The 18,066-nt window shown below is 49.2% G+C and overlaps 1 protein-coding gene across 1 annotated transcript; it reads left to right on the top strand.

The window, feature by feature from the left end:
* Nucleotides 1-5,610: 5,610 nt before the first annotated feature.
* Nucleotides 5,611-9,758, top strand: LOC140204450 (N-acetyltransferase 8-like). Its single transcript, XM_072271176.1, has 2 exons — nucleotides 5,611-5,961; nucleotides 7,815-9,758. The coding sequence occupies exon 2, from the start codon at nucleotides 7,824-7,826 to the stop codon at nucleotides 8,619-8,621; it is 798 nt and encodes a 265-aa protein (XP_072127277.1). The 5' UTR covers nucleotides 5,611-5,961; nucleotides 7,815-7,823; the 3' UTR covers nucleotides 8,622-9,758.
* Nucleotides 9,759-18,066: the final 8,308 nt, after the last annotated feature.

The raw sequence follows: 18,066 nt of genomic DNA, 5'->3' as shown, positions 1-18,066 counted from the left end.
TCTATGCAGACAGCATCCGCCGCCTTGCCTTCAATCCACTTTCCTGGTAACTTACTCGAAAAACTTTATAAGATTGGTTAGACGTGCCCTACACACACAAGGCCGTACCTACTATCCTTCATCAGTCATGTCTATCCAAATACACATACAGTGGTATGCAAAGTTTGGGCACCCTGGTCAAAATTTCTGTTATGTGATAGCCAAGCGAGAAAAAGATGAACTGATTTCCATAAGGCAGAAGATGACACATTTCTTTAATATTTTAAGCAAGAAAACGTTTTTATTTCCATCTTTTACGGTTTCAAAATAACAAAAAGGAAAGGGCCCGAAGCAAAAGTTTGGGCACCCCGCATGGTCAGTACTTAGTAACACCCCCCCCTTTGGCAAGTATCACAGCTTGTAAGTGCTTTCTGTAGCCAGCTAAGAGCCTTTCAATTCTTTTCAAGAGTCTTTTTCAGATGATCAAGGGAGTAAAATTCTTCATTTGGTTAACAACTCATCTATCTATTTTGCCCGTCATTCCTTGATACAGTTCAAGGTAGTGCACTGGGCCCATATGTCAAAGGATAACCTAGTGCGTCTTTTCTCCAATATTAATTCTATTTGTGACAGATGTAATACTGAGTTGGCCACTTTAACTCATATGTATTGGTCATCTATAAAGCTAGATAACCTTTGGAGAGATGCTTTTAAAACACTATCAAGAGTTTTGGATTTGGATCTACAACCTCACTTGCTTACGGCAACTTTTGGGATTATTCCATCGGAAGCATGAAATATTCCTGTTTCCGCTCAATGTGTGATAGCCTTTTTGACCTTACTGGCTAGGAGAGCCATTTTATTGAAGTGGAGGGATTCTAATCCACCTACTGTCTTTTTTTGGCCTTCCTCCATTATGTCCTGTTTAAGTTTAGAGAAAATAAGAAGTCAGACATTTGATACATCCTTTAAATTCGAGCAAACCTGGTGACCTTTTATCCAATATTTACATTTAATTTGATTTATTACTCTTTTAATCTTTTTTTTGAAGTTTTTCGATTTGATCAGAAAGTCTTTCTTTTTTTTTGGTCATACCCTTGTGACGAGAATACACATAGATTAAGATGTAGCTGTCCTGGCTGGCACCAGTGGGATCAGCAGTTGGTCTGCCAGCTGTCTTCAGGAGAGAGAGAGATAAGGAAAACAATGGAGCAGCATTTGGAGATATGTAATGAAGGGGAAGGAGAGCTGTCAGATCGGCCCCCCTTTGAACCCTGAACTGTTTGAAGTGATGGACAGGCGATACCCCAGCAGGGGGATATAAAGGGACAGGTTCGCTAAGGCAGGACACACACACGACACCCAAGGTAACAAGACCCTGGAAGCGGTGCGTCTCTCACAAGTCGGAGGGAAGTTTCGGAAGGCCGGTTGCGGGACCGGGGCCATAGACGCACAGGGAGGAAAGGCACAATCGGTGGGAACCTGGTGTGTGTCCACCCTTGCCTGGGTGCCAGGTTCACCGCAGGGAAATGATCGTATCTGGAAACGGAGGGGTCACGGTCGGTGACCTCAGATGACATCACAAAGGACTCGCCCGAAAGCTGACTGCGAAGGTCTGTGTGGAAGCCGTTTTGAATATTCATTCGTTTTTTGCTCTCTCTCTCCTCCCCCACCCACTGTCCATCGCCACGGCAATGATTACTATGAACTGAACTGAACTTTGCGTCACTTTGGAACTGGTCATTTACCCCTCGACAACGATAGGGCTTGATTGATCCTGTTATCTTAATTCTGTGCACAGGTGTGTTTATCATTGCTGAACTGTTGCATTTATTATCGTTTTGATTAGAGTACTGTGTTGCTTGTTTCTTTAATAAAACTTTCTTAGTCCTAGTAATCCAGACTCCAACTGAGTGATCCATTTCTGCTGGTTTGGCAACCCAGTTACGGGGTACGTAACACCCTCAAAATGGACTGCCCAGTCTCTTTTTTGTTTGTTGGTCATATCCTCAAAATCCACAATGGACGATCCCAAGAGGCGCAAGCTGAAGGTTTTACCATGGCCCTGACAGTCCGCTGACCTAAACATCATCGAGAAGCTGTGGATAGACCTCAAAAGGGCAGTGCATGCAAGACAGCCCAAAAATCTCACAGAACTAGAAGCCTTTTGCAGGGAAGAATGGGCAGAAATCCCTCAAACAAGAATTGAAGGACTCTTAGCTGGCTACAGAAACCATTTTCAAGCTGTGATACTTGCCAAAGGGGGTGTTACTAAGTACTGCCATGCAGGGTGCCCAAACTTTTGCTTCCGGCCCTTTTCCTTTCTTGTTATTTTGAAACTGTAAAAAATGGAAATAAAGAAGTTTTCTTGCTTAAAGCATTAAAGAAATGTGTCATCTTTAACTTTATGCCTTTTGGAAATTAGTTCATCTTTTAGTTGCTTAGTTATTCACAGTAACAGAAATTTTGACTGGGGTGCCCAAACTTTTGCATGCCACTTTATATCCGGTCCCTTAGAATATCTTCCAATAGCCTTCCCATTACAGATGTCAGGCTCACTGGCCTATAATTTCCTGGTTTATTTTTACAGCCTTTTTTAAACTATGGAACATCAGCTATCCTGCTGTTCTCCAGTATCTTGCCTGGTGCTAAAGATGTTTTAAATATCTCTGATAGTAACCCCCACACCCACAATCTTCAATTTGCTTAAAGACAGTAAACACCTCCTCCTCTGTAATCCAATCTGATCTTCTAGTGAACCAATTTTGTCCCTTGCAAACATTGTGCTCTTAACATATCTGTAGAACCCCTTGGGATTCCCCTTCAACTTGTCTGCTTGGGCACCTCGTCCATTCTTTTAGCCCTTCTTATTTCTCTCTTAGGTGTTTTCTTGTATTTCTTACACTCCATAAGTACCTCATTTGTCCCTACCTGCCTATACCTGCAGTGCACTTCCTTGTACTTCTTAACCAGGGCCTCAATATCAAATGTCATCCTTGCCTTTTCTTCTGACAGGCACATACAAGCAACGTGCTCTCAAAATTTCACTTTTGAAGGCTTCCCACTTACCAAGTACACCTTTGCCAGGAAACAGCCTGTCCCAATTCACGCTTACCAGATCCTTTCTGATATCATCAAAAATGGCCTTTCTCCAATTTAGAATCTGAACCCGCGGACCTGACTTGCCATCTTTCCATATTTATTTTGAAACTAATGGCATTATGATCAGTAGGTGCAAAGTGTTCCCGTACACAATCTTCTGTCACCTGCCCTGCCTCATTCCTGAATAGGAGATCAAGTATTTGCACATACTCTCATTGGGACTTCTGTATGCTGGTGAAGGAAGCTTTCCTGATCACATTTGATATCCCATCTTGTCCTTTAACTGTATGGGAATCCAAGTCAATATGTGGAAGGTTAAGATCACCAATTTTCTCAGCCTTATGTTTCTCAGAGCAGTCTGTGATCTCCCTTCAAATTTGTAGCTCTAAATCCTGCAGACTGATGGGTGGTCTATAATATAGCCCCATGAGCGTGGTGATACCTTTCTTATTCCTCATTTCCACCCATAAAGCCTAACTAGGGGAGTTTTCCAGTCTCTCCTGACTGATCACTGCCGTGACAATTTCCCTGACTAGTAACGCTATCCTTCCCCCTTTAATCCCTCCTGCACTGACGTGTCTAAAACAATGGAACTCTGGAATATTGAGCTGCTAGTCCTGCCCCTCCTGCAACCAAGTCTCACTGATGGCCACTGATGTGTTGATCTCTGCCCTGAGCTCATCTGCCTTTCCTACAGTAATACTTGCTTTGAGATATACGCAGCTCAGAACATTACTCACACCAAGCTGAACTTCTTGATTCCTGACCTTGTCTAATGTCTAAACAACACCAGTCTCCACAACCTCTCCACAATCTGTTCTGGCATTCTGGTTCCCATACCCCTGCAACTTTAGTTTAAACCCCACCGTGCGGCATTAACAAACCTTCCCGCTGGGATATTAGTCCCCTCCAGTTCAGGTGCAAACGGTCTCTTCTGTACAGGTCCCACCTTCCCTGGAAGAAACCCCAATGATCCAATAATCTTATGCCCTCTCTCCCACACAAACTCCTTAGTCACATATTAAACTGTATAATCTTCCTAGTTCTGGTGTCACTAGCATGAGGCATGGGTAGCAGTCCTGAGATCACAACCCTGGAGGTCCTGCTTTTTAACTTAGCACCTAACTCCCTGTGCAGAACCTCATCACTCACCCTACCCATGTCATCGGTACCTCCATGGACCTCAACCCCCCCCCCCCCCAACCTAAGAATGCTGAGAACTCAATCCATGATGTCCTGGAACCCTGGCACCCGGGAATCTTGTTCTCATCCACAGAGCCTCCTTTCTCTTCCCCTGACCAACGAATCCCCCATCGCCTCAGCTCGCCTCTCTTCTTCCCCCCTTTCCTCCTGAGTCACAGAGTCTTCCCACATCCCGTGAGAGGAGCATTCCAGTCTCCTGCCTGGCATCCCTTACTGCTCTAAGTGAACAAGTATGAAGATAGGGCATCCATTAGTCTTGCGAGACCATGGATCTGCACCTGGAAAGTCTTCACTCTCCAGGGCACAGGCCTGGGCAAGGTTGTATGGAAGACCAGCCCATGCTGCAAGTCTCCCCTCTCCACGACACCGATGTTGTCCAAGGGGAGGGCATTAGGACCCATACAGCTTGGCACCAGTGTTGTCACAGAGCAATGTGTGATTAAGTGCTTTGCTCAAGGACACAACACGCTGCCTCGGCTGGGGCTCGAACTCACAACCTTCAGGTCACTAGTCGAATGCCTTAACCACTTGGCCACGTGCCCAGGTATATATAACAAAAATAAAGAAGGAGAACAATAAATAAACTGGAGGAAAAAAACCTACCCACGGCTTTTCTGCGTTCACTGAAGTGCCGAAGAACTAAACCCTCAAAATCCCCGCTCTAACACTGCCCACTCCAACAGTAGCCTCTCCACTTGCCAATCAATCCTGGTCACTGATTGGCTGCTGCGTAAAACCAGCTGAGCCAGAGGGCCTGGTTCTGTGCGGTGTGACTCTACTCTGGGTCTTTGGTCTGATTTCCCTGGTATGTGGGGAGAAATGGGTTACGGGGTCACTGAAGGGGATTTCTGGATGACCCTGTGATCCAGCACAGACAGTAGGCTGATTGGCCTCGCCACGTACAGGCCTTACACCCCTGTGGCCCCGCTGCCAGATTTCCGGCTTCCCCACTCCCTTGCGCGTCCGTCCGTCCGTTCCAAAGCTCCCTTCGTCACCATTATTGTACCTGTCTCTAGCATCGCTCCAGCAGCGCACGTTCCAGTCACCCACCACTTTCTGGTTAAAAAATAAACTTACCCCTCACATCTCCTTTGAATTAACCCCCCCAACCTCACCTTATAGATGTACCATGGGGAACATTCTGACCGGCTGAAACACTGGCTGGTCTGGGGGAGGTGGGGGAGTGGGGGCTACTGCAGAGGATCGAAATAACCTAGCAGTCTTCTCCAAACCAGGGTGTAAAGCACAGTAGTACACATAACACTCAATAACCTAGGAAAGTAAGAGTTTAAAGATTCAGAGTACATTTAATATCAAAGGAAGGTGTAAATTGTGTGACCTTGAGATTTGTCTCCTTACAGGCAGCCACAGAGTAAGAGTCCCAAGTACTGAGCCCAGCTGGAAAAGTAAGAGCAACCCGCAGTGCGCAGGCCACGTAAACAACTGAAGCAAGCACAGAACTCCGGACCCAATCGAGTCTGTTGCCCCGAATCCCCAGAGCAGCCGGAGTAGGCCCGAAGCCTCGGTCTCGGTTTGTCAAAGCTGCGGGGCAACCGCTGCGGAGCTCACGGACGCGAAGCACGGCAGCCGGGGCAGTCTCGCAGCCTCCGCACGAAATCGGCCCGACCCTCGCCTCCGGTCCCGACACCCTCCCTTTCCAGACATTTAAATTGTCAGGTACAGTACCAATTATCCAGTGAGACTTCAAATGCGATACTCAGGGAGTTCAGAAGGCCTGGGGGAAGAAACTGTTTCAGATCCTGACCATCCTTGTCTTTATCCATCGGAGTCTCCTGCCTGATGAAAGTCGAAGAGGATGCTGGATGGGTGGGTGGGATCCTTGATAATACTACGGGCAATGCATATGCAGCGCTCCTGATAAATTCCCCCGATGGATGGTCGGGAGACCCCTTAGATCCTCTCAGCTGTTCTCACAGGAAATTCCTGTCCAATGCTCGGCTGCTCCCGTACCCGATGGAAATGCAACTTGTCAGGACGCTGTCAGTAGTGCTGCTGGAAATTTGAGATCACTGATCATCGCAGATGAAATAGAGAATTTCCAAAGGACACAGTGGGATGTGGATCCGTGGCAGAGAGGGGCAGGGAAATGGCAGGACTTGTACTTGGGAGGTCAGATGTAAAAGGCAGGGCTCCGGAACAGTGCTGACCTACAGAGGGAGAGTGGTGGCCGCTGCCCAGCCTGATAGGGTGGGGAAGATGGCGTGCTCACCTTTATTGGTCAATGAACTGAGATGAAGAGTTGGGAAGATATGTTGCAGCTTTATAAAACGCTGCTATAGATAGATATATCTGCCTGTCCGTCTGCCTGTCCGTCTGTCTGCCTGTCCATCTGCCTGTCCGTCTGTCTGTCTGTCCGTCTGCCTGTCTGTCTGTCTGTCCGTCTGTCTGTCCGTCTGCCTGTCCGTCTGTCCGTCTGTCTCTCTATCTGCCTGTCCGTCTGCCTGTCCGTCTGTCTCTCTATCTGCCTGTCCGTCTATCTCTCTATCTGCCTGTCCGTCTGCCTGTCCATCTGTCTGTCCGTCTGTCTCTCTATCTGCCTGTCCGTCTATCTCTCTATCTGTCTGTCCGTCTGCCTGTCCGTCTGTCTGTCTGTCCGTCTGCCTGTCCGTCTATCTCTCTGTCTGCCTGTCCGTCTATCTCTCTGTCTGCCTGTCCGTCTATCTCTCTATCTGCCTGTCTATCTGTCTGTCCGTCTATCTCTCTATCTGTCTGTCTATCTGTTTGTCTATCTCTCAATCTGTCTATCTCTCTGTCTATTTCCCTGTCTATCTATATCTTATCTGTCTATCTATCTATCTATCTATCTATCCATCCATCTATCTATTTATTGAGATTCTGGCCCTTCAAGCTGTGCTACCCAGCAATCCCCCGATACAACATACAGTGACCAGTTATTCAGGACAACATACAATGAACAATTATTCAAGACAACGTACAATGAACAATTAACCAACCAGTCTTTGACTGTGGGAGGAAACCAGAGCACCCAGAGGAAACCCACGTGGTCACGGGGAGGACGTACAAACTGCTTACAGGCAGCGGTGGGAATTGAACCCGGGTCTCCGGTACTGTAAACCAGAGTGCTGACCGCTACACTACTCCACCGCCACGTCTGAGTGTTGTCTGCGGTCCTGGTCACCCCTGACGGGAAGGGTGAGGGGGCTTCGGAGAGGGTGGGGTCGGGATTAGAGAGCACGAACTGCAAGAAGAGGTCAGGCAAATTTGTTTAATGTGGAGAAGCGGAGGATGAAGGGGAGACCAGACAAATGTTTATAAAATTCAGAAAGGAAGGGGTGAGGTGCTGATGGGGAGGGGGAGATGGCGGACGGGGAGAATGGGCACAGGGGATGGGGATGGAGGGAGGGAGTGTGGGGAGAGAGGAGAGATGGGGAAGTGGGGCAAGCTGAGGAGATGGGGTGGAGGGGAGAGGGAAAGGTGGAGAAAGAGGGAGGAGCTGAGGGGTGGGACAGAAAGGAAGGCTCCAACATCTGTCTCCTCTATGTCCCCAGGCTCCAAGCATGGCCGAGCCCTGCAGGAGGCGGATGGAGGAGGATGAGGAAGAGGCGGAGGTGGAGGAGGTCCCGGGAGGCTTCACCATTCGGCCTTGCTGGCCCAGCGACTTCGAGGCAGTGCGGCGGCTGTACCAGGAGACGGCGGCCGAGCAAGTAGGGACGGCCTTCCGCCAGGCTCTGCAGCGGCCCGCGGTCCTGGCCCTGCTGGGCCTCTGTGCCGCCCTGCCTTTCCTAGGCCCGTGGCCGGGCCCGGGGCCCAGGCTTTGGGCCGCCGCCCTGATGGGCCCAGCGCTGGCCGCCGCCTCTCTCTACGGGGCCTGCCTGCGTTTTGGCCGGGCCTCGGCCGCCGGACCGTTGCAGGAAGACCTGGCCGACATCGACGGCTACTTCCTGCGGCCCCGCGACGCCAGCCTGTGGGTGGCCCAGCTGGGCGGGGCTGGCCCGCTGGTGGGGATGGTGGCAGTCATGGCCGAGACAGAGGGACCGGCCGGCAGCTGCGAGCTGTGTCGGTTGGCCGTGACACCGGGCCTGCGGCGCTGCGGGCTGGGCCGGGCTCTCTTCCACCGGGCGCTGCGCTTTGCCCGGGCCCGAGGCTACCGCTTCTGCCTCATCTACACCTCGTCGACAAACACAGCCGCCCTGCCCCTGTACAAGGCGGCCGGTTTCCGCCTACACCAGGCCTACCCCCCGCCTGAGATCGGGCCTCTGGTCCGACTCCTCTGCCAAGTCACCGACTACATACTAACCCTCCACCTCTCAGACACCCACCCTGGGGTAGGGGGCATGGCGGGGCTCGGGGCCTGAACTGGGCCTGCAGTGGAGGGATTAGGATGACTGTTAGAGCATTGTGTGATTGTTCCATGAGGCGGAGTCCCTGACTGAATTACGCCCTGTAGTGGGTATTGAGGAATTTGGACATTTCCACGATGGATGGTGTTGAGGAATGGTCCCACAGTGTGGGGATTGAACTACTGTTTATCAGTGCGGGGTATTGAGGGACGATTCCTCGGTGGGGGTTTTGAGGTTCGGTTTCTTGATGGGGAGGGGGAATTCAGGAATGGTCCGCCGGTAGGGATAGGTGATTGAGGGACGGTCTCTTATCGTTAAGGGTGGGATTAAAGGACGGAGCGATTGAGGGACAGTCCCTCAGTGGGGGTGGGGTGGGGAGGTGGTCAATCCCAGTGTGGGGATTCACTTAGTCCATCGGTGTGGGGGATTGAGGGATGGTCCCTTGGCAGAATTGATCGACCATCCCTCAATGGGGTTACTGAAGGATAGTCCCTCAGTGGGGCAGTCCCTCAGAGGACTGAAAGGATCGCCCAGGCATTAACCCTGTCCCTGTCTCTTTATGGGATCTTGCTCTTCCACTCGGGCAGGAGGGTGATGGGAGTGGTAGGGGAGGGGAGTGATGATGAGCACCACCTCTCTATCCCATACAGACAGCGGAGAACCTGATATACCACGGGGCACAGTGTCCACTCGTGCACTCTGTTGTCAAGCACCTTTCCACTACATTGTACAACAGACAATAGTTTGCTCAGAATGGATCAATCATAAGTGTGTTTACTTTACTCGCTGCAAGGGAAGACCGTCACCACACAACAGTCGGGGATGGCTTCCGGAAAACAGGCAGCAAAGTCACTACTTTATACACAAGTCGTATCGACCTGTGCTAGTTCAAGGACAAGGTGCATTTTGGTTCGTCTGATTTATCAGTGTACTCGACCAAACGCACGTGTCTTTCTGCAGTTTGTCAGACACTCAGGGTTCATCGACATCCTGTTGCACAAACACTATAAGCAAAGCACTCTGGAACAGTACGGGTTCCGATTTGTTACAGAGAAAAATACCGTTGTGTTACTAGTAAAATACGTTTCCACATCTGCGGCGGATTGTAAACTGATGTAGAAATAAAGGCGCTGGGAACAGCAGGTAAACACAGACCAGGTCTTCTGTGAGGTGTCTGGTGTAGTGTGTGTGTGTGAGTCTACATGTAATGTTGTGTGACGGTCCCTGGGTTGGAGGAATTGAGAGACGCTCCCACAGCCTTCAAATTCTGTCGGCAAACAATAAATGGAGGGTGTGCTCCTTTAACCCGAAGACGTCATCAGCAGGAGACGGAAGAGAGTGAGTGAGAATGTGCGCTCCCTTCGCCCCTCACCATTCTCACCCTCTCCCGCACCCCGGGGCATCCTGTGACCTTCTTACCCCGATGTGGGGCTCAGGCGTGAACCCGGGTTTCCATCGCAACGGCGACCTGGCGCTCCCCGTCGGGAGGACACAGCGGTCCCCATTGAGGGGTCAGAGTGGGAAGGGTGAGCAGCTTCACCATTCTCTGGCTAAAGAGGTTCCTCCTCCTCACTGGGGTCTAAATTGACACTCCTCTATTCTGAGGCTGTGTCCTCCGGCCTTGGACTCCCCCATCATGGTAAACAGCCTCTCCACATCCACTCCATCGAGTCCTTTCAATGTTCGCTAGGTTTCAACGTGACACTCACTCCCACCCCTCGTGCTTCTGAATTCCAGTGAGCACAGACCCAGAACCATCAAACACTCCTCATACCAGAAGCCTTTCAAACCTGGAATCATTCTCACGGACCTCCTTTGAATCATTTCCAATGTCAACACATCCTTTCTCAGATAAGGAAAAGAGCCCAAAACTGCTCACAACGCTCCAAGTGAGGTCTCGCCAGGGCTTTATAAAGCTTCAACATCACATCCCTGCATTTATATTCTGGTCTTCCCGAAATGAAGGCAAACGTCGCATTTGCCTTCCTTAACCTGCAACCTGCAAATTAACCTTGGGGACTTGGGACTTGGGAATCCTTCATGAGACTCCCGATGCCCTTTGTACCTCAGATTTTTGAATTTTGTCTCCATTTAGGAAACAGTCAAACCTTTCAGTTCTTCTACCAAAGTGCGTGACCGTGACTTCCCGACACTGTATTCCACCTGCATAGGGCTGTAGAGCCAGCCAGCACCATCACCAACCCTCCCCACTGTCGAACATCTTCAACGTCAGGTACCTCAAGAAGGTGGCAGTCGTCATTAAGGTCCCTCACCATCAGGGCTTTCCCACTGCTCGTTACACCCACTCGGCAAGAGGTGCAGCAGCCTGGAGACCCACACTCACAGCTCAACAGCTTCTTCCCCACTCCCTTTGGGTTCCTGAACCTACCTGAGAAACCCTAATACTACCCGGAAGGTACTTCTGTCTTTCTTTCTCAATCTTCTGTTAGCTGGGACACAGAATGGCACAACGCAGCAACAGAACCGTCAGCCCTCTGTCTGTCTGTATCTTGTTTTACGGCGGTTGGCATCCAGCTTAATGGTGCATTACCGCCACCCTCTGCTCCGGAATGTGCACTAGACATGCATTCTAAATCCCTTCACCCAATCTCACACACACACACACACACAAACTTCACCCTCCCATCTTTGACCATCCTAGTATCCTATTCCTGTTTATTCGTCATATTCTATAAAAAACTCCTGTACCCCTTAAAAACGCTAAAAATACCCGGACTTGTGCTCTCTCACCCATGCCCAGCAACCCTTTTAATGTGAATTCCTGCATCCCCAACTCCCTTAATTTATTTCTCATCATCTCTCTCTGTATCCCATACTTCCTGCAACTCAGAACTACATGTTCTACTGACTCCTCTTCCTGACATTCCTCACACAATCCTGTCTGGTGTTTCCCTATCATTTTCAACGTTTTGTTTAATGCACAATGCCCCAGCCTTAACCTAGTCCACACGATTTCCTCTCTTCTGTTTCCATAACCGTCAGCCCTCAACGTTCAGAAGCAGAGTCACTGGCACGTGTCGTCAAATAGGTTAACTTTGCGACAGCAGTACAATGCAACACATATGATAAATGTAGAAATAAAGTGGATTACAATAGATATATATATATATATATCTAAGAAGAATATATATCTTAAATTAGTAGTGCAAAAATGGAAATAAAAAAAGCAGTTAGGTTGTGTTCACGGGTTCAATGTCCATTCAGAAATCAGATGGCAGAGGGGAAGAAGCTGTTCCTGAATCGTTGACTGTGTGCCTTCAGGCTCCTGTACCTCCTTCCTGATGGTAACAATGAGAAGGGGGCATGTCCTGGGTGCTGGGGGTCCTTTTTGAGGCACTGCTCCCTGAAGATACTACGGAGGCCAGTGCTGACTGAGTTTACAACTCTCTGCAGTTTATTTCTATCCCATGCAGTAGCCCCTCCCTCCTGCACCCCCATACCAGACCATGATGCAGCCAGTTAGAATGCCCTCCACAGTACATCTGTAGAAAATTGTGAGTGTTTTAGGGGACAAACCAAATAACCTCAAACTCCTAATGAAACATAGCCTCTGGCCTGTCTTTTTAAATATTGACTTCTCAAACTTCCGCTAATGCCCCACCTCCCCCCCCCCGTACCCCATCCGTTATTTATTTATATACACATTCTTTTTCTCTCACTCTCCTTTTTCTCCCTCTGCCCCCCTCACTATACCCCTTGCCCATCCTCTGGGTCCCCCCCTTGTCTTTCTTCCCGGACCTCCTGTCCCATGATCCTCTCATATCCCCTTTGCCAATCACCTGTCCAGCTCTTGGCTCCATCCCTCCCCCTCCTGTCTTCTCCTATCATTTTGGATCTCCCCCTCCCACTCCAACTTTCAAATCTCTTACTAACTCTTCCTTCAGTTAGTCCTGAGGAAGGGTCTCGGCCTGAAACGTCGACTGTACCTCTTCCTAGAGATGCTGCCTGGCCTGCTGCATTCACCAGCAACTTTGATGTGTGTCACTGTCCTGCCTTCTTTGTTGTTGCAACGATATGTTGGGACCAGGTCAGATCCTCAGAGATATTGACACCCAGGAACTTGAAACTGCTCCCTCTCTCTCCTCTTCTGATTCCTGGGTGAGGATCGGTTCGTATTCCCTCGACCTACCCTTTCTGAAGTCCACAAACAGCTCCTTGGTCCTGCTGACATTGAGTGCCAGGTTGTTGCTGCACTTTGCCAATTAAGCTAGTAACTAAATACCGAACTAGTCCAGCCCCCTTCGGCTGCACAACCCCGACTCCTGCACATCCATGTACCGATCTAAGAGCCTCTTAAATACCTATCCTATCTGCCTCCACCACCACCCGTGGCCACGCATTCCAGACACCCATCACTCCCTGTGTGATAAAGAAACCTTCCCCCATGCACCTCCTTTGAACTTGCCCCCCCCCCCACCTTAGGTGCGAGCCTTCCAGAATCAGACATCACCACACAATCAGATCTTTATACCTTGGACTCCTCTCCAGTGGCTTCCCTTCCACTGACGTGAGACTCACCGGTCTAGTTTTCATTATTCCCCCACCCTGAACAACGGGACAAAATTAGCAACCCGCCAGGCCTCTGGGACCTCGTCCGTGGTTGGAGAGGAGACAAGGCCCCAGCAGTCTCTCGCTTCCCTCAATATCCTGAGGTTTATCCCGTCAGGCCCTGGGGACTCATCCACCCTAATACTCTTCGACACCCAATGGTATCTCCTCCTTTGACTTATAAACATCAGTATACATCAGAATCAACTCATTTGTTGTTTTTCAGCAGCAGTAGACTGCAAAGACATTAAAATTACAAAGTAATGAAATAGTCCCAAATTAAGGAATAATGGCGTGGTGTTCATGGACCATTCAGAAACCTGATGGCAGAGGGGATCCTGTATCGTTGAATGTGGGTCTTCAGGCTCCTGTGTAGAAGGAATTACTGAGGCACGAGAGAGGAGTTGGCAAGAATTGATCGGAAAAGAACACTGGCAGGGATGACGGCAGAGCAGCAGTGGCTGGAATTTCTGGAAGCAATTCAGAAGGCGCAGGATAGATACATCCCAAAGAGGAAGAAGTATTCTAAAGGCAAGATGACTTAACTGTGGCCAACAAGAGATGTCAAAACCAACATAAAAGCCAAAGAGAGGGTATAAAGTAGAGCAAAAATATGAAGGAAGTTAGAGAACTGGGAAGCTTTTAAGAACCAACAGAAGGCAACTAAAAAGTCATTAAGGAGGTATAGAGGGAATGCCAAAGTAAACTGATCAATAATATTAAAGAGGATACCAACAGTTTTCTTTTCAGATATGTGAAGTGTAAAAGAGAGGTGAGAGTGGATATCGGGCCGCTGGAAAACGATGCTGTAGGTGACAAGGGAATGGCAGATGAACTGAGGAAGTGTTTTACATCAGTCTTCACCATTGAAGACACTAGCAGTATGATGGAAGTTCCAGGTGTCAGGGGTCATGAAGTGTGCAAAGTTACCATGACTAGAGAGGAGGTTCTTGGGAAACTGAAAGGTCACTTGGATCAGATGGTGTACACACCATGGTTCTGAAAGAGGTGGCTGAGAAGATCGTGGAGGCACTAGCAATGATCTTTCAAGAATCACTAGATTCTAGAATGGTTCCCGGAAGACTAGAAAATTACAAATGTCACTCCACTCTTCAAGAAGGAAGAGAGACAGAAGAAAGGAGATTATAGGCCAGTTAGTCTCACCTCAGTGGGTGGGAAGATGTTGGAATCAATTGTTAAGGATGTGGTTTCAGGGTGCTTATCTTCGAAAGGATGTGCCGAAACTGTACAGGGTTCAAAGGAGGTTCGTGAAAATGATTCCAGGATTGAATGGCTTGTCATATGAAGAGTGTTGATGGCTCTGGACCTGTATTTGCTGAAACTCAGAGTAATGAGGGATGACCTCATTGAAACCTATCGAATGGTGAAAGTGTATGCGAAGAGGTTGTTTCCTATGGTGGGGGAGTCTAAGAGCAGAGGACACAGCCTCAGAATAGAGGAGCATCCTTTAAGAACGGAGATGAGGAGGAATTTCTTTAGCCAGGTGGTGGTGAATCTGTGAAATTCTTCGCCACGGGCAGCTGTGGAAGCCAGATATTTATGTAGACTTAAGGCAGAGGTTGATAGATTCTTGATTGGTCAGGGCATGAGGGTCTGTGGGGAGAAAGCAGGAGATTGGGGCTGAGAGGAATATTGGAACAGCCATGATGAAATGATGGAGCAGACTCGATGGGGGAGGTGGCCTAATTCTGCTCCGATATCTCATGGTCTTATGGTACCTCCTCCCTGGTGGTGGCATGTCCTGGATGGTCACCTTCTTCAGCTAGAAGAACAACATCTTGAAGAAGTCCTCAGTTGTGGAGACCTGGCCAAGCCTAGGACCCTCTGCAGCCTCCTGCGATCCTCTGCATCGGAGCCTCCACACCAAATGGTGGAGCAACCAGTCAGAACGCTCTCCACTGTACAGCTGCAGAAATCTCCCAGAGGCTCCGTAGACACGCTGACAAAGAACAGCCACTTGCGTGCCTTCTTCGTCACTGTATCAGTATGAGGAGCCTAGGAAAGGTCCTCTGAGATGCCGATGCCCAGGGAGTTGAAGGTGCTCACACTTTCCACTGCTGGCCCCTCATGAGGGCTGTGTGGGTGTTCCCCTGACTTCCCCTTCCTGAACTCCAACGTCAGTTCCTTGGTCTTGCTGATAGATTCACAGAATCACAGACAAGTACAGCACAGAAACAGGCCCTTCGGCCCATCTAGTCCTTGCCAAACCATTTAAGCTGCCTACTCCCTTCAACCTGCACCGGGATGATCGCCCTCCACACCCCTACCATCCATGTACCTATCCAAACTATGCTTAAACATTGAAATCAAGCTCCCACGCACCATTCGTGCTGGCAGATCGTCCCACACTCTCACCACCCTCTGAGTGAAAGATGTTTCCCTTAAACTTTTCTCCTTTCACTCTTAACCTCTGGTTCTAGTCTCACCCAACCTCAGTGGAAAAAGCTTGCTTGCACTTACCCTATCTATACCCCTGATTTAGTATACCTCAATCAAATCTCCTGTCTGTGTTCTATGTTCCAAGGAATAAAGTACTAACCTATTCAATCTTTCCACACAACGCAGGTCCTCCAGACCTGGCATAATTCTTGTCAATTTTCTCTGGACTCTTTCAACCTTACTTACATCTTTCCTGTTGGTAGGTGACCAAAACTGCACACAGTACTCCAAATTAGGCCTCACCAATGTCTGATACAACTTCAACAGCCCATTGTTTGTACTCAATATATTGATTTATGGAGGCCAATGTGCCAAAAGGTTTCTTTATGACCACTTTCAAGAAGCTACAGACCTGTATTCCCAGATCTCCTTGTTCTACCGCACTCCTGGGTGCCCCGGTGTTCAGTGCGGGCTTGTTGTTGCAACACCACTCAAACAGCTGAGCTACCCCACTCCTGTATGGACCCTCATCACCGTCCGAGAATCAGCCAACAACAGAACCTAGGGACGCCGTTGAGCTGCGCCTCGCCACACAGTCACGAGCAGAGCAGTGGGCCAGGCACGCACGCTTGAGGTGCCCCGGTGTTGATTGTCAGCGAGGAGGAGACGTGACTGATCCACACTGACGGTGGGCTCCCAAAAATGAAGTGTCTTAAAGATGCCCTTGACGTTGGGGAGTGTTGTGCCAGTGATGGAGTGAACTAGAACGAAAACCCTCTGCAACCTCTTGTGGTCCCGTGCGTTGAAGCCTCCATACCAAGCAAGAGTCTTGGTGGCATACCAAACCTCCTCAAACTACCAATGGAGCAGAGCTCATGGTGTTGTAATGACCAATGTAATCCTAGTCCATGGTCAATCTGCCCCTTCCCTCCTACACAGCTCATAACCCTCCATTTGTAAACCTAGTCCATGGTGAATCTAACCTTTCCCTCCTACACAGCTCATAACCCTCCATGCGTCCTTAATGCTTCAGCCTCTACCAGTACACCTGGTAGTCCATTCCAGAGACCCACCACTCTCTGCCATCCCACTGAAATTTCCCTGCACCCACCTACGAGGGATGTCCACTTGTAGTAACCAACGCTGCTCTGGGACAAAGGTGCTGGCTGTCTGCTCTATCTGTGTGTTTTATTATCTCATACGCCTTTATCAGGTCATCCCTTATCTCTTTTTTCTTGCATAGTAGGGGAATTAAGGGTTCTGGGGAAAAGGCAGGTAGGTGGAAATGAGTCCATGGCCAGGTCAGTCATGATCTTATTGAATGGTGGAGCAGTCTTGACGGGCTGGATGGCCGACTCCCGCTCCTATTTCTTGTGTTCTCCCTTCACTCCAAAGAGAAAAGACCTAGTTTGCTTAACCTAATTTCTTAAGACACATTCTTTAGTCCAGGCAGCATCCTGGTTAATCTCCTCTGCACCCCCTCTGGAATGAGGTGACCATAACACTCCACGTGTGGTCTAATCCGGTTTCTAAAGCAGCAGCAGTGCCTTCTGGCTCTTGAGCTCATTGTCATCAAAATGCCTGTTTGAAGCAGCAATATGGGTCCTCCACCTTGGTCTGTCCTTGGCCATCCTCTCTGTGTGGTCCAGGGTCCTCATTTCTGCCTCTGCGGCATGGTGCCAGGCTGCCTTTAGTCTCCCGTGTTTCCTCCGCCCTTCACGGGTCCAATGAAGTGCTGTCCTGACGACACAGCTCACCTCTCCCCTCATCACATTCCCAATCCACCTCCGACGTTTCCCCACGGTGACTGTGGCCATGTCCTCTCGGTGACACTGAGGGAGCAGGGCGCGGTCCGAGATCTTTCCTGGCCAGGAAACGCGGAGGATCTTCCGGAGGCTCATGTTGTGGAATGACAACAGCTTGGCAAAGTTTACCCCTGTCATATCTTGAACTCATTCCCCCGACTAATGAAGGCCAACACACCATGCGCCTTCTTCACCACCTTTTCAACTTGCGCTGCAATTTTGAGGGATTGAACTTCACGTGCCATTTGTCCGCTCAGTTCTGCATCTTGTCAATGTCCTGTTGTCACTTACAGCAACCTCCTACACTACCATTCATGAATTGTTCTGTTGTAAACAAGTTAATTTGTGCATAAATTATATTAAATTGTGTATAATTTATATGAACATGCGCATAATTTATGTTAATTTGAACATAATTTATGTTTGTAATTTGTTACTGGTGGAAAGAGTTAATTTTTCACGTACTTATCCCCTGGGTGTGTGTGCCCCTGACTACAATAAGCTTGATAATTCCCCAACTGACTAATTTTCCTATGTAAACAGTCATGTTGCAGTGTGGACTCTCGGACACAGGGTGGCACTGTGCGTCAGTGGTGAGCACAGTAAAGTCTCTGGGTTTAGGAAGCACTGGGTCGAAGGGTGGGGGGGGGTGGTCAGGGGAATGCAACCACCCACAGGACCCCCCT

The sequence above is a fragment of the Mobula birostris genome, chromosome 10 (genome assembly GCF_030028105.1).
Source record: "Mobula birostris isolate sMobBir1 chromosome 10, sMobBir1.hap1, whole genome shotgun sequence".
Lineage (NCBI taxonomy): Eukaryota > Metazoa > Chordata > Chondrichthyes > Myliobatiformes > Myliobatidae > Mobula > Mobula birostris.
Note: the sequence above shows the minus strand (reverse complement) of the source record. Positions and strands in the feature narration are given on the sequence as shown.

Coding starts and splice junctions, on each gene's coding strand:
- LOC140204450 (XM_072271176.1), top strand. CDS start 7,824: ATGGCCGAGCCCTGCAGGAGGCGGATGGAGGAGGATGAGGAAGAGGCG.